The sequence below is a fragment of the Epinephelus lanceolatus genome, chromosome 9 (assembly GCF_041903045.1).
Source record: "Epinephelus lanceolatus isolate andai-2023 chromosome 9, ASM4190304v1, whole genome shotgun sequence".
NCBI classification, from domain to species: Eukaryota; Metazoa; Chordata; class Actinopteri; order Perciformes; family Serranidae; genus Epinephelus; species Epinephelus lanceolatus.
The window spans coordinates 7,473,817-7,501,353 of NC_135742.1; the positions used below are offsets into that span (position 1 = coordinate 7,473,817).

A 27,537-nucleotide genomic window follows, 5' to 3' on the forward strand; every position below is an offset into this window, starting at 1 on the left:
GCTAAAAATAGAAGGTTGTTGCTAAAACTGGAAGATGACATGGCTGTAAAAGAATCTGCAAGTCATACATCCTCCAAGCTTGTGCAGGTGCACTGTCATAAACACCACAGACATCGTAGTATCTTAGTAGTTTCCCTGCACCTTAGTGTGTCGTTAAATTTCATAATGGCATTTGTAGCCTGTGCGCACTGAATGGCTGCAATACCGACTGTCTCTCACTCGGTCTCTTCTTTACCGTCTCCTGGCCTCAGCATACTGCAGGATGGACAGACATGTTACCTAGGTCCACCATCTAAAAATGCAGTTTCAGAACGTGTTGAAAGGTTGCACCGTCCACCACCATCGGCTAGAAATCACAGTGCTGCTCGGGGCAGTGATGGTGCTGACCTATGGCGGGAGGGGCTGATGCTGGTGGATGGCACCCCTCCTAAACGTCCCATAGCTCCATTTCAAACATTGAGCCTCAGCAACATATCTATCCCTCCTGTTATGGACTGTGACTGGCAGCCAAACGGCGCCTCGTTACTACACAACTGATAGCTGCAGCAGGAGGAGGCAGTAAAGACGAGAGTGAGTCAAAGAGAAACTCAGTGTGATGTGTTAATTGCCGTCTCATCTGTGCTCTGATATCAGTAAATCCATCAAAGTAAGTGCCATATTGCTATTTTACAAACTACTATAGCTGCAGTCTGGTTGCTACGGTTAGAGAGAGCGTTAACCATCAAACAGGAAGTAAAACTGAGTGGAGGGGGGCTTTAAATGTACATAAAGAGTGCCTGGCTCAGTCCAGAGGAAATAAAATCTGCCGCCAGCACCTCTAAGCCGAGCTAGCCGTTTCCTCCTGTTTCCAGTTTTTGCGCTAAGCTAAGCTAACTGGCTGCAGCTTCATATCAAACAGACAGACATGAGACAGGTATCAATCTTCTCATCTAATTCTACTTGAGAAAGAGAATAAGCACAGTACCCAAAATGTCGAACAGCATTATTAACTCTCCTCTCCAGTCTGAACACCAGAGCTCGATGATATGTTCATGAAACATCGATATCAAGATAAGAGACTAGATGAAGGATTTTGGTTATCGCCACAGTTTGATTCGTCTTTTTCTGGTCTTAAATTCTGCATTACAGCTTTACAATTTTCTTTACTCATTATTACTTCATGTATCATTCATGTTTCTGTATATATGATTATTTTTAACAATTTTCAAGTGTATAAAAATCTTCTGACAGCACATATAGGCTTTCCTAAAATACTAACACATGCTTAATATCATAGTATAGTATTTGGTCTGAAGTGTTTGGGATATTTTTTGTCAGTATCGCCCTGAATTAGATGCCACTTTGAGCATACAAGTGTAAAAATTCATGCTTCATTTGAGTGAAATGATGAAAACTTTAATTCATCACTGTTTACATCACACACTGATCTGTGTATGATTAACAGGTGCGTTATATTGGAGCACAGCTGTGGCTTAAACCAGTTTTTCCTTTTTTATCTTTTAAAACTAAATTATATAAAAAATATATTATGTCAGTTGACCTTTTAATCAATAATCCACTTAGTGGACCTTGTGGAAAGTCATTTTTTTAATGCATGAGATGATTCAAGTTGGTTTTTTATATCAGCAATCTCCACTCAGGTGCCATTTTACAGCTTTGTTGAGTGCAGGTTTTCACTAAACAAATACCACAGCAGCTTAACACACACTTTCAGCCAGAGCGGGAGAATTACAGCGACACCAGTATTTGAAAAATGCAAACCTGCACCCGAACAGCGCTCAAGTTTGGACATTCCTAAATTAGAGTAACTAAAATATCGCAAGTCCAAGACTCGCAGGACTCCATCAGATCTTTCGTAACATCATGAAGTCAAAAAGTGCATTTTTGCAGTGCCAGTTGTACAAAATAAATGCCTCTGGTTTCTGTGTGTCTGATCATCGTGTCTTGTAGTAAAATGCGGTTTCATGTTGGCGTTGAAGCGTATTGTTGGAGTAACAGAGAGAAGCAGGCGGTACACACAGTCTCTGGGAGAATGGAGGAAGGCAACGGCAGCTCGTTGGACACACAGCTCTCACAGAAAACCCCGCTGCAGTTCTTACACTGTTTCTAGAGACAGAAAAACAGGATTAGGTGATATATAACACGCTGTAACAGGAAATTAATTTACTGAGTGCAATTTAACATGGTAACCAAGCCTTACTTAAAATGTGACACTCATTCTTCAAACCATACTTTTTGAGGTTTAGATTTTTACTCTTCAATTAGGCTGGAAAAAATATATTTTAAAAAGATCAAAGTCTTGACTGTTTATTGTCACTGTCCCAATGATATTTTTTGAGATAGCATACATGATGGGTGTCATAGGGAACATCTGACGGAGTTAAAATCTTATGGAGTTGACATGTTATGGTTGAGACACACCCAGTAGCAACATTATTTAACAAATTTTTCAAAAAATAAAAAGCTTACCACTACTCATGAAGCATTCCTGCCTATTTAGAAACCAGGAAGTGAGACAAGAGTCCTTATGATATAGCTAATCCCCTTTTATGCCTGATTAAATTACATTTTTGAAGAAATCTGAAACCTGGAACACATCTTTAAAGGGCCGGATTATAGCAGAACATTTTTACACCACTGTTATCAGTATGCACTGTTAGTTTTAGATTTTGGAGGCCATTGACACAATTTTAAATTGTCTAAAGTTGTGAATTGTTGTCTGGGACAAGGCGGTTTTCTGGCACAGGGCAAGTTTAGAAGTTAGAAAAATGAAAGCAGATCAAAATATTTTATAAATCATACTTATTTCATATATATAAATTATTTGAAAACAATATTTCACCGCCAAAACTAAATTGGTGTGTTGATTAGTTGTAATTTTAAGAATTTTTTTGGGGGTAGGACATGATTTGTCTCAGTTCTCAAGAATGGGTTATCAAAAAATTCAATTTGTTTAAACATTTAATTTATCGGTTATCTTTTTTTTTTTTTTGCTTGTTTTTCCCTTTAAAAACATCTCTGTATGTCAAGGTAAAGTTTGGATCACTATAAGCCTTTTCTGATTTATAGAGACATTTAATGTTGTAAACTTTTAATAAGAGATGAGAAGATTGGAATAATTTTCCATCCTCGTACCTTTGTCTTCAGCAGGGAGTCGTCATGTTCACACAGCGTACAGATGGAGGGCTGACTGATCTCCACAAAGGACTCCTACAGAAAATCAATCAATAATATGGTCTTGATTACAGCCATTATGGGATTCATGAGACGAAATATCTAATTGATACTAATGCTACAACATTAGTTGGCTGATACAGGTGTTACTTTTCCTGTATGCACCTTTACAACTGGAACATTAATGATAAGAGTGATTTTTTAATTTTTATTTTAAGTAAATACATGGATTGAAAGTTTTTTTCTGTCTCACAGTATTTTTCTCCTTTTTTTACTGCAATAAAATCATCCAATCATAAGCAGATCACAGTAAAATAATTTAACGTTTATTTAGTGCATCTTAGACCTCACCTGTTCATCCTCATGGTGTGACCTTGAGGACCTTAAAAGGAAGAGAAGGGGATAAATAAATTAATTAAATACAAATATTTCCTCAGATTCTTACTTTATTTTTTCTTCTAAACACTGTCGTTCCTAAAACTTACAGGCTGGAGCTCAGACTTGTTTTATCCTCTGCTGCCGTGTTTAACTGCTCATTCTCCCTTTTGACTGATGGGGATTCTGGAGGATGCTGTTGATAAAATACACACATATAAGCACAACGCAGACAACACCTTTACTTCATCTTTAATTCTGCACTCCTATGACCACAGGTTTACTTTTGGTATGCTCTCTGGGTGTCTCCTCTCCCTCCGAGGAGTGCTGGACTGTCTGGATGCAGCGTCGAGATGATGCTCACTCCTGCGCTCTCGCTCCTTCCTCAGCTCCAGCTCCAGATAAGACCTGAAACAGGACAAACAGTGCAGTGAACACAAGTTTATACTCATAACATTCATAATAATCATGCTTTATCTGATGACAATAGAGAAAAAGGCAAATTAAAAAGGAGAGGACTAAGATGACCTGATCTCTTCTTAAGATAAATATCCTAAAGACATAAGATAAATACAGTAAAACTACAATTTATGCTACATGCAGCATTTTAAAAAATAAATCAGAGGGTTTTTATTTACCATAGACAAAGAGTACTATTGATTATCAAGTTAGCGCCCTCTATAATGACCTTTGTATGTAACAATAAATATCACCCGTCTTATCCTTTAGAAGAACATACATCATATACACTTTACCTGTTCCTCCTCAGCTGCTCCACCTCCACCTGCAGACTCTCGATTTTGTCTCCAAACTCCTGTTTGAAGAGCCGGTTGGCCTCTAAAGCCAGATCCCTCTCTCTGTCAGCCTGTTTGCATCTGGTTTGGGGAGGGGGGGGGGGGGTGTTACACAAACTTATGGCAAAATGAAAACTTGACGAAAAGACACATGGTTGGAAAGGTAAGTAAATAAAAAACACATAAAAATGACAGAAACAGAAACTCAACGAGGACAACAGGGAAACTTTAGCCAAAGAAGATGAAGCAGGCTGTGTTTGTTTATCGTTTTATTAGCCTAATGATTACTACAGTTTACACCAATGTTATGTTCACATACAGTTCAAAATTAATAAATTAATTTTGCCCTTTGACTCCTTACTTTATCCTACTCCTGTCCTGGCCTTCGACACTTGAATGTGGATCACCGAACATTTGATACCAGCTCCCTAAACATCAGTTCAGATTCTCTTTTTTTTTTTATCCTGTCAGTCTCTGTTGGTTGAAAATATTCAAGCACAGTCTCTGGTAGTGGTTTTATTCTTTGGAATAACATTACAGCAAGTCCACTACCTCCCAAATATCCAGGACGTGTTCGTTAGCACATTAATCATCAGTCCATCAAATCTGAAAACTGTTCACAGTGGAATTTTGGACACCATGCCGTCTACTCGTCTTACCTCTGCCTATAAAGCATTAATGCGGTATTTTTAAGAAATGCACAGAGGCTGAGGAAGACCATGCTTGCAATTCATTTTTTTTAAATGAAGTTATCTTGACAGCACAAGTTTATTAATTCATTATCTCAAGAACACAAGATAATCAAACCATTGTCACGAGAAAGCAAAAGTTTGTTTCCTCTTATTACTTATAATGTTTATCAGAGATTATTAGTCATGCCAGTGTGCTTAGATGTAGCGACTGATTAAAGCTGAAGACGTCAGAGGAAAGAGTAGCTACCATTACTGATCAGTGCATCAGACTGTAGGTCTGGCACAGGCAGTTATGAATCAGTCCTGACAGTGATCTTGTAGGCAGAAATCAGGTGTGATAAAATAAACTTCAAACTCATTTTCAAGTTCTCCATAATCATCCCATGACCTCAAAAACAGAAAAACTGTTTTCTCGTGATAAATTATCTCATTATTTCCAGAGAAGAGGCTGTTGTATTTCTCGAGCATCAAAGTAAATTATCATCAGAAAACAAGCTCTGTTCTCTCGAGATAATGAAATAATTACCTCGTGATCTCAAGTTAACAGCATCAAAAAAATAATTGCAAGCATGGCCGTTCTTGGCTCCCATAGAAATGCCTACTAAATAAAAGTATAAATCTGATCTGTCAGAGAACACAAGGATTTAGGGCTGCTAAAAGGATCGACTCAGTCCACACTACTCAAAGCTGATGCTGGAGAGCCACTGCAGGAGGTTGTGGGAAAATGGTTTTATTTTCAACAACAAAAGGAGCATCGTACAGAAAAGATAACATCCTAGTTTGGTTGTTTCTATATTAGGCAGGGTTGTATGTTTGTATTCAGAGTTATGAAAGCGGGGAGCTACTGCTGCAGCTGCAGCAGCTTCCCTGCTGCTGAGTTCAGGTTTCTGGCCTGCTTCACCAAATGCTTCTCACTGGTTAAATGATTAAAACAAATCATGATAATGACAAAATAATGAAAGTGGAGGGAGAAAAATGACAATACAAGACAATAAGATGTTTTTGTAGTTAAGTGATTCTGTGACAAAAAACTGTCGTAATCATTCACTGTGCCAATCATGGCTGCTGTGGGGAACTGCTCTCACCTGGTCTCCATCTGTTTTACAGTCCCTGTCATCTGGTTTATTTTCTCCTCCAGGCGAGCGATGGCTTCACTCTTATGTTTAGAGCTGGCATCTGCGCTCTGTGGAGGATGAGCCACGTTAGTCAACTGGAAACAATAACTCAGTACATGTTGTTCATCTCCCTAAAAGCACCAAACTGGAAAGAGTTTGGTGCTTTTTCAATACAAGGATTCATCTGCATTAGTGTTCACTTTTATTTAATATTAAAGGAGCTGTATGCAACATTTAGAGCATATGTGTGGTTCAGCGTCTGAGCCAGGATCGGCGGAGCTGGCTGAGCCGGCATCTAGAAACTAACGGCGCTAAAGGCCTTCGCAGATCGAGTCAGTTTTTGTCCGAAACTGTTGCACATGTAAAAATAAATAACTTCACGTTGTGTCAATCTCATTTACACACTGAGTCTGAAACTTTGATCCGTCAGTACAATTGGAATCAGTGTGCAAGGTTTCTGACGGGGTTTTTTTTTGGATGACTGATTAAAAAATGCATCCTAAAAAAACAGACTCAATGTGCAAAGGCCTTAACACAGTAACAGTGCTGACAGAGCTTATGGTGGTATCTGTCTGCGGCCGTCTGATACAGAGGGATCAGTATTAAGCTGAGAATGCTTTATAACCGGTTAACAGCTTTGTGTAGTCAGGTTAAATAGCAGTCCACTTGTAGTTTGGCGTATTGTGCCCAGGTATGGTACACGGTGTTCACACCAATCAAACAAACTGGACTTTGGGGTCAAGTGTACTCAGATAAGAGCCAAAGTACCTGACGTGAAAGCCCCTCTAGGTCAGAATAGTTTCAGGCTTTAACTGTAACAGAGTTGTGAAGGTGGCTACAGATGTAAAAGTCCTTTTCTTTTTTCCCATAGACAATGTTGGATGACTGACAGTTGAGCACTTCTACAGCTTAGACTGTCATACAATTCTTCTGGTTAAATTGTCAGTGCAAAATATTAAAAACTGTGCTCGAAAGTATCGGATTCTTTCATTCAAAAGCTAAAGGTACATGCACAGCTAACAGAGGTGAAGCTAAAGATTGAGATTGAATCTGGTTTCTGGGTCAATATTGGATGAGTTCAGTCACTATGGCGCCTCTGACTGACTTCTCCTCCACAGCAATTACGGCTGAGGCTCCTGGGTGTAGTATTCATGAAGTGGGAATACGGAGTGAGAAAAATTACTTGCAGAACCAGCGGTGCCTCACACTTTACAAATGCGTAACTGGGACAGTTGCAGCCTCAAAATGTTGCACTCAGTTACAGGCAGTCTGTTTTTAGTTAGTTAGTTAACTGCGTGAGTTTTGCCCTCAGTCAGAGCTCACCTCGCACAAGTGACTTTTAGCTTTCGAGAAAAGATTTGACACATTAACATTCCACTGTTATTCCAAACATGACGATACTCTGAGTTTGATTCAAGTCATGTGAACAGCATATTCTGTTTGGCCTTTTTCCCAATGTAGCAATTCCGATTAAGACGTGGTAAATGCCGAGATTATTCTGGCTTTAACAGCATTCTGTGGACATGTATATACAGCACATTCTGAATATTCATCTCAATTGGGCTTATTGCCACAGGTTGCAACACACAACCTCTTGTCAGTTCATGGTCAGCTCTGTGCATTGTCATGGATATGTTGTACAAAAACCAACAGTTTGCAAAGCTCAAGTAGAGATGCATGCCCAAAAGAAATCCCCAAATTTCTAGTCAGAAGAAAGACTTGGACAACGACAGGCTTATGTTTATGTGCAGATATTGCAACGCCAACCAAGGAATGAAAGAGGGATGTGTGTTCGTGTGGTCCAACAAACCTGCCACCGTTAGGAAACTCTGAAAAAATTATATTTTGATGCACAGAAGCAAAATGGCACGAGGAATTACCGCTATTCAGCTTTTCCATAATTTGATAAACGACATGTTAAGGTACGTTATTCAGGGTATGCGTGGCTGCATGTAAACAGAAATATTAGTGGAATATTCATAATTACAAGTGTGAAGAATTCCCTCCATCTCTGCTGACCACAGCTGTATCACAGCACGCTCCCGTTCATTGTGCGCTCTATATAAATTGCCTGGATGCACAGGGCGCACTGAATAGAGCTGGATATGAAGAGGAAGCATCGGAGAGCGTATCCTTCTGTCTCGTCCATTCATAATATATTGACTGGCCAATGAGTGATTGCCTCATTCCCTGTTTCATTCATTAGTTTGTGACGCAGGGCACTCGCTTTGTGTTATGAATTGTACTGTTCATGTTGCTAAATGTAGAGAACATTAGCAGTTGTTAGAAACTGATTTCCTTTGTTCAATGAATTAATATTTATAAATGTTAATCGCGGCAGAAGTCGCCAATTAATGCACTGTTAGCACCTTGTTTCCAGCCTTTTTAATAGTGTATTGGGACCACTGTTTAATGCTAATATCACTAATCTGTGCCAATAATGCTGTATTTAGGGTAAATGCCTTTGCTTTCATCCTCTTTTTTTCAACTGTTTTCCAGAAACCAACCATCAGTCAACCCATCAATAATCAATACCTGTCACCTGTCACTTATGGACAAAGACATCATTAATTGCCCGTGTTGTAACCCCTTGCTTATATCAATTTTCAATACAAATTCTGAACTGCAAACCTGGTTACTGCCTGTGTTTGTATAAGTGAAGCCAGTGAGTGGGATTCAAGTTACCCATCTAAAACAAATTGTCTTCAACAAGCCTTATAAACAGCTTAGTAGGAATACTGTCTTTTTGGGAACATTATGTGCCTGTAAACATAGTCAGTGTTTATTAAGGGTCACTATTAGAAAATCTAACAATCAATCAAATTAGAAAATCTAGATTTGGAGGACAACGTCTTACAACTTGAGGCATTATGAGAATTAAGTGATGGAATCTGAAGAAAAATTTATATTGTAGCCAAACCCTTAATCACTGGACCCTCTGCCTTAATGCAGTGCAAATATTCCCTAGCTTAACAGAAACAGTGATGGTAATTTCCAAAGACTTTTCATTGTGGTATTTAAAAAATAATCCACAGACTTTGTCCAGATTTTGTTCGGTAAAAATCTGCTGACATACAGGAACAGACACATTTGATGTTACAAACACAGGCAGAAATGTTTGTTCCAAGTCATTACTGAGAACTGCAGTGTATAAAAAACACAGTAAAGGCTACTTAACACCAAAATTTCACAGGTTTGACACTCTAAACAAAAAAAGTAGCAGACCAGCCCTTTCAAAATGCTTCCTGCACAGACCTGGAGTGAAGTTAAGGGATTAGAAACGCAGCCTCACCTGCGACTTGTGGCTAAGCTGTTGGTTGATGGCACGAAGGTCTTCCAGCTGCTGTCTGAGCTCCACCAGAGCGTCCTGCTTCTCACAGATGTCTTTCTCCAGCATCTTCATGGACAGCTCCATCTCCTGCTTCATCCCGATCTGCACCTCCAGCTCCTTCTCCACATCCTGCACGGAGATCGACTTTAACTTCAGATACACACCTCACGACCAGAATACCACTGACACTGATTATAGACACAGCCTGGCAACCAATCTGACACTGTCCCAATATGGAGTCAAGCACATGTGAATTATGATAACATCTACAAATACTCTCATAATTCCATAACAATATAAAAATCTAAACATAAGAGTAGAGGAGCATCATTAAGAACCTGAAACGCACCAATCGAAGCAGAGTTTCCTCTTTGAGCTGCTTGCGTGTTTCACCCAGCGCTTGTCCGTCTGGTGCTGAGTCGCTTCTTGATGCCTGAAAAACAGGAACACACATTACAGGACAGAAAAAACACAAGATGTTTATGTTCATTGCAAATGTATACTGTACAAATATCTAACTCTAAAGGAACTGTAATATCCTTTGATTCACTGACACTTGGCTGAATCCTGGACAGCGCCATTCAACCAGGTCATTCGTTTTCTATACAGGGTTCCTACATATTTGGAATTTCAAAATTCCATACTTTTCCATACCCTAATTTCCAGACTTCTCAGCATTTTTTTTTTTTTTTCAGAGAATATGCGGCATGGGCGGCACGGTGGTGTGGTGGTTAGCACTCTCGCCTCACAGCAAGAGGGTTGCCGGTTCGATCCTGGGCGTGGGAGCCCTTCTGTGCGGAGTTTGCATGTTCTCCCCGTGTCAGCGTGGCTTCTCTGGCACTCCGGCTTCCTCCCACAGTCCAAAGACATGCAGGTTAATTGGTGACTCTAAATTGTCCGTAGGTGTGAATGTGAGCGTGAATGGTTGTTTGTCTCTATGTGTCAGCCCTGCGATAGTCTGGCGACCTGTCCAGGGTGAACCCTGCCTCTCGCCCGATGTCAGCTGGGATAGGCTCCAGCCCCCCCGCGACCCTCAAGAGGATGAAGCGGTTAGAAGATGAATGAATGAATGAATATGCGGCATCTGAGTAAATATATCAGTGTGGTTGTGGGTTGAACGGGGGTCACAGACAGGAATATGGCGGAGGCTCATAGTGCTCTGCGGCGCAAGGTAACGGCTTACTGGCGACAGAGAAGTCCGACTCCATGGGGGGGGCGCCGAGGGATGGTTCGCCCAGGGCGTAAAACTAGCCAGGACCGCCTCTGCGTCTTCTTGTCGAAGGTGCAGTGTTGGAGTGAAACTTGATACCTGGGGGCTGGAGGAGGGTCATGGGGCAGCGGACTGGACATACCACTTGTCAATCAGGTAAAAGGGGCGGTATGTTTTCTGAGACGTTTGCTCTCACACAAACTGTGCTTGGCCCGGCATAAAACACGATCCGGATTGATTACATTATTTTTGGAAATACCTAATTTTCTATTTTAGAAAACAGTATTTTTAGAACTGTGGTAATAGTCTGGAAAGAAAAATATTTTTCCATACTTTATTTTTCATTTTCCATTCTTTTTAATACCTGGAAATTGATCAAATTTATTTCCATACTTTCCATACTTGTGTAGGAACCCTGTCTATATGCCGATCTGACAAAGCAGGGGACTCTGCCACCACTACATTTGAGCAAGATATATCCTAGCTCATCCTCTACATGTCACAGATGTAAAACATGCACAGGGTCAGTCATTCATGATTTCTGGGAATGCAGAAAACTAAAAAAATTTTGCAAAGAGGTGTGTGGATGCTAGACCCCATGTCTGCAAAGAGGATCGGCACAATATCAGATATAGCAAAGAAGTGCTCAACTCCCAACATTTAATTTGTCCAAACAAATATTGAACAATACACTACAACTGGAACAACATCTTACATATTAAAAAATAAGGGGGAAGTCTTCTGAGAACATGGGAACCTCTTACGGATCTCTGACCATCCACTGAGCCTGCTTACTGTACATGTGCTCTGACTCTATGAAGAAATGAACCATTTCCACTGACCATTATTCTTTTTATTTCTTGACATTATTTCATTTCATTATTTCCTCCCTGTTAGTCATTACTTTTATAATTTTATCTCGTCTTTACTGTCTGTGTACTTATTCTGGGATGTTTGTATAATGTTTAAAACAAATAAATATATTATTGAGAAAAAAAAGCAGGGGACTCCACCAAGAGAAGTGGAGGAGGCGTGTGCTTTATTATTATTATAACTGAATTTTTGTTGTGCGTATTTTGGTCTCAACAGAGTCTTTCATGGCTTCCCAGTTGCATCAAGGGGCACAGAATTTAATGTTTTTTACCGGATCTGGTTAGGGCAAACAGTTTGTTTGTGGCGAAATTTTAATTAAGACATGTATAATAAAATGATTTTGATGAAATGTCTAGTTTAAGCTTAGGTTCGGTTACATTTCCTGACAGGAGAGTTTGTCACACATGATGCTTTCGAGGCTAAATGGTGATAACTGGTGTAAATGGGAGATTTCTTAAAAGAAAAATGTCCATTATTTGCATGTTTTCTTTCTTCTTAAGGTTTCAAAATTTGTAAACAGAACTGATCGGCCTGCTTTAGTGCAATTTTTATCTACTTTGTTTCATCTTGTTGTCTATTTTCTTGTCTTATTCTATTATATTTAAAATATTTGAGCTTTTTGTCTGCATGTGAAGCATGTAAAGGGTGACAAAAACATTATCACACTGCAAGTGATTTTTCTCTTTTATCAGGAGAACTTAACAGTTAAAATGATGATGTGCTCACCTTCCTGGACTCCATCTGATACGAGCTCTCCTCCTTTACTCTCTCCACATCTTCTTGTAAAGTGATGATCCTGTTATTTGCGACTGCGAGCTGCAGAGACAAAGGTCAGCAAACACTTCTGTAAACAAAGTAAACCAGCAGCTGTGTTGAAAGTTCAGCTGTGAACCACTCTCACCTCTTCTGTTAGCTTCGTGTTGGACTTTTCCAGAGCGTCCACCTTGGCCTGGAGGTTATTTACAGATGCACTGTAAGCAGACAGAAGTGTCACATTAGTCGGCAGCTCAATAAACAGCAGAAGAAAGTGAAGAGAGACGGTGAACCGGACAAACCTTAAATGTCTGTTGAGCTCCTCCACGTAATTCTTCTGATCGAGAATTGCTGTGATGTGACCGTCACTGAAGGAGAAGGAGGAGAGGACAGAAAGAAAACATGGTTAGCTGTTAGGTGCCTTGGTTTCAATTAATACATCATTTCAATTGTTTATAATTGACATCAGCCCAATAAAGAATGTCTAATATTTTCTGTGTGAAACATCCGAATACAAATACCCCAAAAATTATTCTTTTTTTTAGCATCTTACTGAGCCTGGAGGTTATTTCCAAACTCAGTGACATGGAGGTAATGAAACATGTATCAGTAGTCCATGTTTAAAAAAAAAATAGGATGCAGCAGATGGTGCAGATATTCAACAAGAGTTACAGCAGATGAAATTTCAAATACTTTTCCTTTATCTAACATTTTAAATCACCAATAACAGCCTGTCTTATACTAGTAGGGACACACGGTGACAGGAAATCAACCTGCAACTACTTTAATAATCAATTAATTGTTCAGTTTTCCAGCAAAAAATTCGGGTGTTCTTGTCTGAATGTTTTCGTAAATTGAATGTCTTTGTTTTCTGGACAAAATAAGACCTTTGATGACATCATCATGAAAACTGTAACCTGCCTTTTTTTTTTACAGTTCTCTTATGTTTTGTAGACCAAACGATATATTGGGAAAATAATTAGTGGATTAATCAGTAAGTCCCGTACCAACTACCCTAATGTAACTACTGTTTTTCTTTATTAATATTTGTATTTCAATTTCCTTACTTCACTCATTTCTCCCTTACAAACTTCAACAAAACGAACAAACCGTGTCTGCTACTTAACATTAAAATAATAAGTGGCCTAATCATTGACATTGATAGCCAGTCTAGAAAAGTAGATCAGATGTCACCCACTACAATCATACCGTATTTAAGGGCTAACATAATGTATTACAATTAAAAATAAAATGACAAAAAACAAACAAACAAATAAGTTCATATATGCGTCCCTACTCCAGGCCCAGGCTGTTGACTTCACTGTGGCTACTGTTAAGTGGTTTGAGAGCAATAAAAATCACCGTGGATAAAGATTAGACAGCGGCACTCACCCCTCTGCACTCTTACTACTGTGTCCACCATCTTTGAGGTACATTGAAAAATCAATCACCCCGACCTGCAGGAGTAATTCAAAAAGAAACAGAAAATCAATCAGAGCTGAAAAGAATGTAACATGACCACATGCGTTCAGATACATTCAGGTCATCTCGTTACATTTTCAAGACATCTTCAATGTCACCATATTTTACAAAATCTAAAAACATTTCCCCAAATATCACTTAACTCGGAAGCCCCATTTCTCACTATATAGGTGAGGTTTTCAAGAGCCAAACTTGCTGTTAAATCCTTCATAGTTCAACCAGCGTTTTCTCTTTCCTTAATATATAAAAAAACTGTCAGGAAACACGCCTAACAAGCACAGCCTAGGACTTAAAAGTAATGGGGATGAGGTCATCCGAGAGACAGACTGCAGCACCGGCCTCCAAAATATTTTGATCTCAGCACACTCCCATAGGCAGAGACACAAGGTGTGTGTTGCACTTATAGCATTGGTCAGGACTATTAAGAACAAATTTGTTTCATGGGTATGATGTATGTTCTTATAAACCTCCTACATATTTTTTTAGTTTCTTGAAAGTCAAGTTACTAAACATCCTGCTGTGTTTTCGGTTATTTGAGGGACAAATTTGACTCTCACTCTTGTTTTACCCACATAAACACGAGCACTATTTTTTTCCCCGTCCTTCCACTACTACAAAAATGTTCTTGTGTTCCTGCTCTGAGTTGTGGAAGAAGTGACAGTGAAAGCAGAATTACCTGAGAGTCCAAGTCCTCTCCCTTCATGCACAGATTGGCGTCAATGACATTTAGTCCGACGAGCAGGCCGGCGATGACAGCTCCCTCCTCCTCCATCATCAACGCATTCGGCTCATAGAATTCACTACAGAGAAGAAATGAGAGTTAGAATACTGTCATTGACCAGAAAACTGCTTTTGTTCAAGCATTTTAAATGTGCATCATGTGTTAAAACAAAAGAAAAAACATAATCAAGACATCATTTTGACGACGGTCTCTTGAACTACTGTAATGTAGGATACAGTATTTTGGGAGCTTGAGCCATAACAGGGACTAAAAATCAGGATCTCAGCCTCTGCTTCTTTGGTTTTTGACCATAAAATTGTCCCAGTATGACAATGCATCTTTATTTTATTGTGACTTTCCCTTTTATTTTCCCCAAAACTCTGAGTGGAATATGTGTTAGGGATACTGCACATGGTCTAAGCTCAGGCTGAGGTGCCATTTTATCGTTTTGGTCAAGCTGGGAGGAAGACTACATGCACACTGATTTTATGAGGTGATTGAAATAAAATACATTTTATGTATAACATTAGATCATATCCTCGCTTCTATACCATTATTCTGGATGCCGGTAGGCCTCAACACAGTGCGACACAAACACACCTGAGCAGGTCCTTTCTGTTGATGATCGTCTTCATGTAGTCAGAGAGTTTCTTCTGCATCAAGGCCAGTCGTAACCAGGCACGCCCTCTTCCTAGAGGAGTTCTGTCACCAAACACAGGAGAGTTAGATATAAATGCACTGAAAAACAACTTCTGACAATCTTTACTAATCAATGGCAGAGTTAACTTTCACCAAAAGGAGTAATTCCTATGCTGTTAAATCTATTCACTGCTTTGCTTTGTGCACAAATCTTGAAAATCACACTGATAATATCATCAACATATCTAGTTGTGACTGAGTGAAATCTTCAGGGAATGGATAGAACAGACTCACTTGAGGCCAGGCAGGTCTTTTACGCTGGCGGTGATCTCTCCTGCCTCAGGCGTCAACTTCTCGACCAGCTCCAACGCCCCCCAGAATGACTTGTTCTGCCCCAGGAAGGTCTTCTTGGCTAATAATTGGGACACATTGCTTGTTGAGCTATGTAATTTTGAGAAATTTTGGTCACTGAGTCATCACACTGGGTATGATAATGAGCGACTGAAACAAACCAGGAATAACTTTTTGAGAGAATTGTACACAAGCGACCATTAAGAACATTTAATCAGCAAATTTGTCATTTTAAACCCTTTTACATGTCTTTGATTTGTTGCTGATGGATGGTGTTAGTGACTGTGATTATTTTTAGAATTCTGGGACTAAACTGTACAAAACATTTTTGTACAGAAACCAAAGTGGTCAAGATCTTAAATTTGCGTTTTCAAATTTCACAGACTTCAGTGTTTCTCCTTTAGTTGCATAGGCCAGGCAACAGGAACCCCAACTGGGCCAAAAAAACAAAAACAAAAAACAAATACATACATGCTACAAATAACGCCAAATATCCATTCCATTGTTTCCCCTATACTATATACTGCACCATTGTTTCCTAACTGGTAGGTCGCAGTCCAAAAAGTGGGTCGCTGTCACTTTGGGTTACTTTATTTTGTATAGTGAATTTCTGGCACAGAGCTTTTATTTTGAGGTGTCCGTTCCTGCTGTAGAGTGAGTGTCTAACGGACAGCTACTTGACAGAAACAGCCAACTAGGTTGACAACATGGCCAAACCCAAGGATGACGCTGAATGTACAGTGTGGATCTTGTACTAATGCATAAGGAGAAATCTGGACCCTGTGGTTGAACCAGTTAGGAACCACTGGGCTACACTGTATTCATTCAGCAGCAGAGCAATGCACACGTGAACTGTAGCTGTGTACAGCTATGAGTCCATGAATGAGGCAAGGGTCTGTGGCCAGTTCACGTCTGTAATAACAGCAGGACAGTCCAGTGTCTGTAGGCTACCAGTTACAAATAGCTTCAGTAATAGTAAGTAGTTTTTGTGTTTTTAGATAAGCCAGACTAGAGAATATTTGGGACAAACAGATCAGTGATGCTGTTTTGCCCCTTGTGTTCTTCACCACTGCTCTGGAAGAAGAAAATTATGGGACAAACACGCCAACTAGCTCAAAAGTGAAGTATTTTCTGCTGTGAGGTGGATCAAATTTGCCAATGTGAAGAGTCGTTCATGTGAATTTCACAGAGTAACTGATATTTGGAAACACAGTCCCACTGTTAAGCACCTCCTTCCCCTCCACCCATTCGCCAGGCCAAAGCTGTCAACCAGGGGGAAACACTGGACTTGTAAGGGTCCTGAAACACCAAGCCAACGGTCTACCATTGGTCAATATCAGGTTGTCGGCGAGCATCTGGCATGCTAGTGTTTGTGGCGTGTCTGGCACTGTTGGAATTAGTCGGATCTTGTCTCTTTTTTCCCCCCAGCTAATTCAGCATGTTAAATCAGTGTTGGAGACAGTGGAGCGCATCGGTGTATGAAATCACTCTGACTGGCAGTTCAGGTCAGTGACCGAGTAGAGACAAAGTCAAGAGGACATGAGATCGAAAAAATCGTTTGTGTTATTGTTCCCTAGCGCACTGTAAATATAATTTGTTCTTTCAACATCGAGTTGTGTTGTTAAGTGCTAACTGGCTAACTAACTAACTCTTGAATCCGTCCTGTTGGTCTTCTGGTTTTCCTTTCTGAACTGCCGCCTGCTGGTATGGAGAGTTATTTCCTCTCATGCAGGCGCATAACGTACGTGCTAGTTGGTCATTGGCTGTTCAAGTGCGACCAGTGAAGTGAAGCGATGCAAGTCAGCCTTCGTCGCCACTACTCCTTTGATGACAGTTTGGTGTGCCTGTGCCTTAAGAGCCACCATGCGGTTTTGAGCAGATGACAGCGTGAATTAAGTGCGCTGTACTTACTTTTTAACCCATGTTTCAGACAGTGTTCCATCACGACAAAGAACTGCTGGAGAGGTGCATAGTCAGAGTCCAGTGTGCGTCCGAGGTTGAGGGCGGACTCGATCAGGCCCTTGATGCTCAGTTTGGCCATGTTCATCAAGTTAAGCCTTTCGATTGCAATGGGGTCCTTGGGATCTACAAGAGAAGAAAACACAGAAGAAGGTTCTTAGAGTACTTGTAGTAATGACACTATAATGGTCAAACAGCAGGAATGACTCAGGAGTTAAATGTATTGAGAGCTGTTGGGGGACAAGATACAGTGTTTTCCAGGAAGTAAAAGTAAAGTAGTTTTAATATGGAAACACAAAATGTAGAGCTTGAGCTGCAAAGTTGGAAAAGAAGACATGTTATGTTTCATCTGTAAATGTGTGAAAACTAAAACTAACTCAAAGACCTAACACAGCAAAACCTTTAATACATATTTCACATAAACTGAAAACGAGTAGCTTTGAAAGAGAAATTGTTGAACTAGTAAAACCCAATACGCCAGCACTTGATTGTTGATATGATCCATCTATATGTGAGCCTACTCCATTATTTATGTAAGTGGATAACAGACAATGAGAGACTTTCGTAGACGACTTCTACAGGGTTATGTTATCCTTCAACATTTGTTTACATTATTAATACATTCATGCATTTGGTCTGCAGTGTGCATGAACCTTAGGTAAAGAATAATCTTGACCTTCCAACACAAAATGACTGCAACTAAAAGGTAATGAATGCACAAAGTTGTTATGTTACTGCTAAAATGTTGTAAATCTACATCAGGAGTATCATTGTAATAGAAAAGCTTTCCTAATTACAAGTTACTGCAACACAAAATTTACATGCCCAGGTTATCAAACACTGAGATAAAACAGGAAAGCTGGTTTATGAGGAATATTCTCTTTTCTGGTTTCTTTAAATTGGCTTCATAGACAAGAAACAACATGACAGCCTGACATTTGATTCAGACTAAAGAGAAAACAAAGTTGAGATTTTAAGCCTGTTACAAGGAAGCATTCATGAATTCAACTGTTACATAAAAAAAGAACAAGCCGGACGTATGAAAAGGGAACTAAAATAAATGTTATGTTACTTAATTGGAATTGCAATATATGCTGCAATATTAATGCAGACAACACTAAGTATTATTACTTAACCACAACATGTATTATTCTGGAGTACAATAGTTGTGTGTGTATATATATATATATACTAGACCGGCTACAATTAATCATACCGTGTCAGTCTGTATCTCTTAACTTTTCACTTACCCCATAACTTGGTCTTTAAAGACTTTATTAAGACTATTTTGTCATGTTTGCTGAAAACTGTCACTACATATACACAGATGCAGCAGACACATGGTCTGCAAAAAACTCATACTCCTCTGCCTACTAGAGTTGTACCAATACCGATACCGATACCAGTATCGGAAATGCCTCCAACACTGCCTAAAATGCGGTATCAGTGAGTACAGCCTATGACCAATCTGATACCACATAATGCCTCACGTCATTACGCATATGCACGCTACGGGCAAACGAAACGGAGCGGAGTTTACAAAGCATTCTACTGTAGCCTTTAAAATGTCTTTTTTACCAAATTGTGTGGCTGCACTTTAATCTGTGTCTTGACACTGGATAATAATAAAAAAAAGTTTTATGGCATCAATTCTACTATTATGTATTTATTTCTTAATATTTTACATAGAGTTTTAGGAGTTGAGACATACAACAATTCATATCCCATCCATTTTTATTTTACGCGCTGGTATCGGATCGGTATTCAGTATCGGCACATACCTAAGGTTCAGGGATCAGGATCGGAATCGGTATTGGGAAGGAAAAAGTGGTATCGGTACATCTCTACTGCCTACTCTATTGCCTCATAGTTCTTCTGATAGCCTTAACGCAGCTGTCATTCATGTCACTGCTCATGAACCTTGGTCAAACTGTCAAATTAGACAGCGCTGATCAAATATGACTTAAGATTCTGTTACCGCATTGCCTATTTCTCTTCTCAGATGTTCTCAGTAACATATTTTAGTGTACTGTTTAGCTGTAAAATGAGAAAGTTTGTGATCCAGCCGCCATGTTGGAAACAAAGCAGAAAGTATTTTCTGAAAACATCTGAAGTGAGACATAGGCAATGCAGTAACAGAATTCATTTTTGATGAGCACTGCTTAGTTTGACAAGAACATTAATGATCAGCCGCAGTAAATTCTAGCCAATGTCTGAGGAAGCAATAGGAAGAGGAGGACGCGCATGATTTTTTCATATTAGCCGTCGCATGTACAACTGTGTGCATGTGATTACAGTTTAAGCAAATGTGACAAAAAGTTGTTTCCATAAAAGTTACCAACTGTGGCTTTCAATGATTGTGTTCAGGTCTTGCTTGCTTCAACTTTTATACTATATAGGTCTTATTTTATTTTTACTTCCCTATTAATCTGTACTTATTTCTGTCTTTGTGCTCCTGCACAAAAACCTGAATTTCCCCTCTGGAGATCAATTAAAGGCTTATCTTACCTAAAATACTTCCAGCAAGCCTCACAGTTTAAGTTAAACAGGTAAAGTCCAGTGGTTGAAACTAGACGTGGTGTTGCAATGAAATGAAAATATCAGCATCCATGATAAGAAACAGTCATCTATCTCATCACATGGGGGGGATTTATCTTACGGTAGCATGACAAAATAAATGTTTCTGTCGGTTACAGCTCCTCTGTAGTGTCATTTCAGTGGAGCTTCAGGTTAAGGAGCTGCAGTGTTGAATTTGCCAACTGGTTGAAGGAAAGTCTTTCTCAGGAAAACCATCAACCTGCTAATCTGCTAGCTCTGTGCTGAGAGAAGGCGTGGCAAGAGATAAGGAAGAGGAAAGCAGTGCTGTAGAGTAAATCATTTGTGTCCCATCAAATTTAAAACCATATTCCTGCAGTGCAGCATGAATCTGCTCAAAATAGGTTACCAGTTCACTGTCAGGTTTAAATATCTGGATTCAGTGGCATCTTGTCTGGTTTTGTTTCAGTGAGAGTAAAAAATGTGCAAATCTATTTCTGCTGTGTGTTAATTTTTTTAGGATTAAAGAAACAGACACAGAATATGATCTATCATTGATATTGATTTGATTCACCGCAAGATAATAAATTGTCACGACAAAACAAGTGGTACTTCCTGGTTGTTTTGTCGCCCAGCCCAGGCTTATTTACAAGCAGCGTCATCCTGCTGTTGACATCAACCCATCTCCCCTGAAATCCATCGTGACACAGCTCAAAACAGGACACATTACCACAATTCACCAGATGAAATGTGTTGTGTCTGGGAACCTTGTGAATCACCACGCCCAAATAGATAGATCACACACTGTGCCCACAGAGCTCCTCAAACGATGAGCTAATCTGTCACATTACCTTCATGGGCCGGCTCTGGGTCTGGAGTGAGGGAGATGTCGTTGAGCTCGCGGAGGCAAAGCCACTCGCCATCGACAGACACGCGAAAGTTGCAGAGATAAATGGTCTCCCGGGCGGCCTGGGTGATCTTGTCGGTGGTGGGAGTGGGGGTTTCGCTCTGAGGCGTCAGATCAGACATGATGACTCAGCTGATGCGATGCAAAACCAACACCACCGAGGGGAAAAAAGGCGAAGTAGCTTTTGTTCCAGACACCAGTGAAGGCACCAAAAAAAATAACAGTTTAGAGAGAAGAGGAAATGAGAGAGGATGGAAAGTGCATCAAAACAAAGAGGATAAAAGGCCAAAGACGAGGAAGGCCCCACAGCAGCTCTCAGCAGGTGTTTGAAAGGGTGCTGCTTTTCCTCCTCTTTATGCCTGCATCCTCCTCCCTTCCTTGTAACAGCTGAGTAAAATACGCTGCTGTCTTGAGAAAGGCTGCCCTGCCTTCTCCTCCTCCACCTCCTCCTCCTCTTCAAACCTCTTGTTATCCCTTTTGTGCAGACTGGGGATTTAAAATGCAAGGGAGCACCGTGCTGAAAATCACAGCCCTCCTCCGGTCAGCTTAGCACCGGTTCACTCTGATTGGACTGCCTGTGCACCGCAGTGAATGCACTGGGTGGGTGTCGACCAAGATGGCTGACAGTAGTGCTGGGTACAGCAACACATTGTCACGTGAGCAGATGGTGCATGCGTAAAAAAAGGGGGTGGGGGGGGGGTCCCCAGAGTACCCAGCCAATGCTAATGATGCAGCAGAGGACTCATCTGTCTCTCTAGCATCAACAGTGTCCCCTGACCTGAAACAGAGGCCTGTTATTTGACAATGCAATTATTGAGCTGGCTGCAGCAAAACAGCAGCGAGCAACAAGAGTAATAAAGCCAAAGGTCCTGGATGTAAATGCTCATTGTGTTATCTTAATTCCCACTTGGGAAAACTAGTTGATGCACATCGTATAGAGTCAGAAACAAAAGACAAACACCCTAATGTTTGTATAGTTTCTACATGCCTAGTGCACAAGGACAAAATTAAAAAGCTACACTTGATATTGATGAGAGGATATTTAGGTGATGACTTTCTGTGCTATCAGAGCAGAGGATGAGAAACATACACACAAAACAAATTTGAGGACAACTAAACAATATACCCACATTACATTTGTAATTGTGGTCAAAATGACAAAGCCAGCAGAGCACTCATTGTTCATTTCTCTCTGCTACCACAGTCACATTAACTGAGAAATTTAAGTGCCTTTGAGTGCTGAGCAGCTTCAAGAACCAGGGAAAGTTAATGTTTAAGCGCAGTCATGTTACATGTGTCCGGCTGTTTACAAACCGCTTATAAATGTTTGAGAGTGTGGTACAAAAGATCTTATTAAAGCTCACCGTACCTAAAGAGACAATCAAAGGATTTCTTCAACTAATCAATTAGCAGATTTAATTAAAGAATTACTGTAGGTTAAATCACTTCATCTGAATTATTCTTACATCACAGATTAATGATAAAGGATTCCTTGAGATCTAATGCTTATTAAAGGAACACTTCATCCCCTATAAGAACAATTACTCATCCCACGTTACTCTGATTTTTGGAAAAAAATGTTGTTTGTGACGCATGCCACCACAATGAAAAAAGAATCCAAAAACTGAGAAATATCTTGATTAATTTAAGTCATGGGGGACGCATTTGATGACACCAAAACTACATCAAAACATCCTTCTACAACAACTCCTGCAGTATAATCCAAGTTTTATTTATCCAGTTGTACCGCTAAAATTTTACAATATAAAATATTTCCACAGAAACAGTGCAAGTACGCGACGACTCTGTAACTGAGACAGGTCATGGGTAATACAAGTTTGGTGGGGTTAAGTATTCCTTTAAAGACCAGTGTTTGTTATTAACCAACATTTATTTTCATTACTGATAATTTGAAGATTATTTTCAAGGGCTAGACAAATAAATCATCTGATATACAGTACAGGCCAAACACACACCTTCTCATTCAATGCGTTTTCTTTATTTTCATGACTATTTACATTGTAGATTCTCACTGAAGGCATCAAAACTATGAATGAACACGTGGAGTTATGTACTTAACAAAAAAAGGTGAAATAACTGAAAAAATGTTTTATATTCTAGTTTCTTCAAAATAGCCACCCTTTGCTCTGATTACTGCTTTGCACACTCTTGGCATTCTCTCCATGAGCTTCAAGAGGTAGTCACCTGAAATGGTTTTCCAACAGTCTTGAAGGAGTTCCCAGAGGTGTTTAGCACTTGTTGGCCCCTTTGCCTTCACTCTGCGGTCCAGCTCACCCCAAACCATCTCGATTGGGTTCAGGTCCGGTGACTGTGGAGGCCAGGTCATCTGCCGCAGCACTCCATCACTCTCCTTCTTGGTCAAATAGCCCTTACACAGCCTGGAGGTGTGTTTGGGGTCATTGTCCTGTTGAAAAATAAATGATCGTCCAACTAAACGCAAACCAGATGGGATGGCATGTCGCTGCAGGATGCTGTGGTAGCCATGCTGGTTCAGTGTGCCTTCAATTTTGAATAAATCCCCAACAGTGTCACCAGCAAAACACCCCCACACCATCACACCTCCTCCTCCATGCTTCACAGTGGGAACCAGGCATGTGGAATCCATCCGTTCACCTTTTCTGCGTCTCACAAAGACACGGCGGTTGGAACCAAAGATCTCAAATTTGGACTCATCAGACCAAAGCACAGATTTCCACTGGTCTAATGTCCATTCCTTGTGTTTCTTGGCCCAAACAAATCTCTTCTGCTTGTTGCCTCTCCTTAGCAATGGTTTCCTAGCAGCTATTTGACCATGAAGGCCTGATTGGCGCAGTCTCCTCTTAACAGTTGTTCTAGAGATGGGTCTGCTGCTAGAACTCTGTGTGGCATTCATCTGGTCTCTGATCTGAGCTGCTGTTAACTTGCCATTTCTGAGGCTGGTGACTCGGATGAACTTATCCTCAGAAGCAGAGGTGACTCTTGGTCTTCCTTTCCTGGGTCAGTCCTCATGTATGCCAGTTTCGTTGTAGCGCTTGATGGTTTTTGCGACTCCACTTGGGGACACATTTAAAGTTTTTGCAATTTTCTGGACTGACTGACCTTCATTTCTTAAAGTAATGATGGCCACTCGTTTTTCTTTAGTTAGCTGATTGGTTCTTGCCATAATATGAATTTTAACAGTTGTCCAATAGGGCTGTCGGCTGTGTATTAACCTGACTTCTGCACAACACAACTGATGGTCCCAACCCCATTGATAAAGCAAGAAATTCCACTAATTAACCCTGATAAGGCACACCTGTGAAGTGGAAACCATTTCAGGTGACTACCTCTTGAAGCTCATCGAGAGAATGCCAAGAGTGTGCAAAGCAGTAATCAGAGCAAAGGGTGGCTGTTTTGAAGAAACTAGAATATAAAACATGTTTTCAGTTATTTCACCTTTTTTTGTTAAGTACATAACTCCACATGTGTTCATTCATAGTTTTGATGCCTTCAGTGAGAATCTACAATGTAAATAGTCATGAAAATAAAGAAAACGCATTGAATGAGAAGGTGTGTCCAAACTTTTGGCCTGTACTGTATATTTGCTATAGCTGTATATGTCGGACAATGGCTAACACAAAATTGCAACATAAGTTTGAAGTAATTTAAAAACAGTGTCAACATCACATGCTGCTCTGCATGTCTGAATGTAATCTCATCTGTGTGTTGGTGCTTCGTGTTTCTTGCATGTCTGCTTGTGCTAACATGCTGTTTGTTGTTGCAGTGTTATTGTACTGTACTGTTGCTTGTTGCTTTGCATGGCTCCTGTTCTATCTTGATGATTTCTAATTGCTTTAGTTTATGCTGTCTTTGTCCTGTGAATTTTATTCTTTTATTGGTTTCAAAACATCTTGCCAAAGGACTGCAGTTGAAAATTAGCCAGCTGGCTAACACTGGCACATTTACAGAAATGTTGATTAATGTGCGTTGTTCCAATAAAATTAGCAATTCAAACATAATTTGTGCATCAGACAGTGATGGCAAGTTGTACCGCAAAACTCTAATATGTCTGTAAAAGGCTTAAAAACAAATCAAAGGGATCAGTGTCGACAGTGTTGTTTATATATATTAAAAACAAACCTATATTGGCCCAAATAGCATTATCAGATGTTTTATACTCCTTGTTATCGATGTAATAGTGGCCTCCAAAATCCACTACTGGTCAGGCACTGTAAAAAGTGCTGACCACGATTTCCAAGACACCAAGATGACATAATCAAATTGCATGTTCTGCCAGAGCAACAGTCCAAAACTTCAACAATATTACACTTAAAATTATATGTAATTGTGAATGGATTAAAAGCAAATCTAAGGGATCAGTGTCAACATTGTTGTTTATATATGTTTTTAAAAATTACTGTCATTCCAAATATTGTTATTAGATTTTAATACTCCTTGATATCGATGTAATATTGGCCTCTAAAATCCAGTACTGGTCAGGCACTGTATAAAGTGCTGACCACAATTTCCCAGAAACCAAGATGACATAATCAAATTGCATGTTTTGCCAGAGCAACAGCTCCAGACTTCAAGGATATTCAATTTACAATTATATATATCAGTGAAAAGCAGCAAATCTTCACATCTGAGGAGCCAGCACCAGTAAATGTTTCGCATTTTCTCATTTCACCAAACTTTCATCTTGTCAAAAAATAGCCTAAATGGTAAAAAAGAGTAAATCTAGTCAGCCAATCGACTAAGAAGAGACAGCTCTAGTTTTGGACCCAAATCCTAGACAATATTTTGTTTTATTTTGCCATTACATAGACAGTCTTCAATGCTTTGGGGCAACACTGACAGGCCAAGTTCACTCATTATTATTTATATCCTTACACATTAGTATGTGGTTACTTCCCTTTTACCTATGATATATGGCAAGGAGATGGGCAATGCTCTTATTATAGTATAATGAAAGTATAACAAAGTAAAGTTAATCACAGAGGAACCTGGGTGTAAGAGCTAGTAACAGTGCTATAATGCTCATATTGTGTCTCTGCCATGACTGTTTGGTTAGTCAATGTGAGATATGGGTGACAAACAACATTTAACACGGACACAAACAGCCTGCTAATGTGTCACCAATCCACCGTTAAATTTATACCATGGCAGCCAGTGGCGTTGCAAAGCAATTCACAAAGTCTGCCAAAACAGCACATGACACACAGGACGTCCAACACAGAGGAAGACTCACAGGACAGCTGGAGGAAGTTTGTTGACATCAGCTATGTTTACAGATTTATTAACTGTGTATGTGTTCAGTTGCCACTTCTGCAAATATTTTAAGTGTGAGAATCAACTGACAAGAGAGTTTACATAATGTATTAGCATCTTAATGTTAGCTCAGTCAGCTATAGAAGTTATCTTGACTCATAAAGAGATAGGAAGTAGTTTGCTTATAGGTAAAGTCAAAAGTTAGCTAACAAGCTAGCAAAGCTAAATGCAGGTACAGTTAGTGAGTAGGTGATATAAGAGGATAATGGTAGCTAGCCGGGTAAATTTCTAAACTTGTAAAAGTTCGTAAGCACTCACTTTTGCGCTTTGAATCGATCCTTTCAATCCTGAAGTCATACTGTCGAAGCGGAGTGGGTGACAGCGACCCAGCCTTCCCAAATCTCAAGTTTGAGGAGTGTAAAGCCTCCTTGAAGTAAATCACCGAAGTCGGAGACAGAGTGTCATCTGGACTATCAACGTGTCCGTTTTCATCTGAGGAATTCTGTCTCCCAGAACTTTCTGAAACCTCCGACGACGATTGCAGAGGGTGGTCTCCCGGTGACATATCCCGCTCCGCCATCCTCCCTCCGGTTAAATTCACTTCATGTGACCAGGCGAGTGGGCTGTCAGTCAGCTGTCAGCTAACGTTAGCTAGGCGCGGTTAGCTACCGCAGCCATACACCGCTGTGGTTAGCAAAGCGAACCAACTGTCGATGGGCCGGTCAGTTTACCCTGAAATCTCTCCAGTAATCACTCCGCCTTTCGTCCTGTCCTCCACAGCCTCCTCCTGACCCGGAAATAGCTATGCATTAGCATTTTGGTCAAATCTGTTGCTAATTCCGCGAGAGTTTGCGCGCTGTGTCAGCGGTACAGCGATCCGTTCACATGACCAGAGATTACTCACACGGAGAGAGATGAGTCACTAATAGTAGGTCCATGATTGAGGCTGAACAATGTGTGCTCCCATGATTCATTGCGATACACGCCGGAGCTCTTGTGCCTCTCATGTTGTTGAGTCTTTGATGAAGTATTTCTATATTTCTGCATTAACGGCAGCAGCGGAAGAAATGCTTATTAGAGATGCAACTAACGATTATTTTCATTGTCGACTAATCTGTCGATTATTTCTTCGATTAGTCGACTAATCATTTTATCAAAAAATATGTTAAAATGTTGAAAAATGTCAGCCTGCCTCTCCCAAACCCCAAAATTACATCATCTAATGTCTTGTTTCGTACTCACGCCAAAGGTTTTTAGTTCACCGTCATGGGAGAGTGTGTAAAGCTGCCAATATTTGAAAGTAAGAAGCTGCAATAAGAGTATTTTGGGGTACTTTTATAGTACTTTTCTATGAAAAATGACTCAAACCGATTAGT

General features: G+C 40.1%; 1 protein-coding gene across 4 annotated transcripts; it reads right to left on the minus strand.

Moving 5' to 3' along the window:
* Positions 1-1,505: 1,505 nt before the first annotated feature.
* On the minus strand, positions 1,506-26,956 carry rufy3 (RUN and FYVE domain containing 3). Of its 4 annotated transcripts, none has more exons than XM_033619020.2 (18): positions 26,480-26,956; positions 17,422-17,595; positions 15,454-15,571; positions 15,121-15,222; positions 14,476-14,599; positions 13,710-13,774; positions 12,620-12,685; positions 12,466-12,535; positions 12,291-12,380; positions 9,831-9,914; positions 9,443-9,610; positions 6,121-6,218; positions 4,305-4,424; positions 3,834-3,957; positions 3,660-3,745; positions 3,526-3,556; positions 3,136-3,210; positions 1,506-2,106 (listed from the first exon to the last, which is right to left on the minus strand). In XM_033619020.2, exons 1-18 carry the CDS (start codon positions 26,739-26,741, stop codon positions 1,963-1,965), a joined length of 2,001 nt encoding a protein of 666 aa, XP_033474911.1. In that variant the 5' UTR covers positions 26,742-26,956; the 3' UTR covers positions 1,506-1,962. The 4 variants fall into 4 exon arrangements, with proteins under 4 accessions (XP_033474911.1, XP_033474912.1, XP_033474913.1 ...); XM_033619021.2 differs by lacking the exon at positions 26,480-26,956 and adding an exon at positions 20,856-21,488; XM_033619022.2 differs by lacking the exons at positions 1,506-2,106; positions 3,136-3,210; positions 3,526-3,556; ... (1 more) ...; positions 3,834-3,957; positions 4,305-4,424 and adding an exon at positions 4,596-5,949.
* Positions 26,957-27,537: the final 581 nt, after the last annotated feature.

Coding starts and splice junctions, on each gene's coding strand:
- rufy3 (XM_033619020.2), bottom strand. CDS start 26,741: ATGGCGGAGCGGGATATGTCACCGGGAGACCACCCTCTGCAATCGTCG. Junction 9,915..12,290: donor ATCAGATGGAGTCCAGGAAG/GTGAGCACATCA, acceptor CCTGTTTTTCAG/GCATCAAGAAGCGACTCAGC. Junction 3,746..3,833: donor ACCCAGAGAGCATACCAAAA/GTAAACCTGTGG, acceptor TTTTATCAACAG/CATCCTCCAGAATCCCCATC.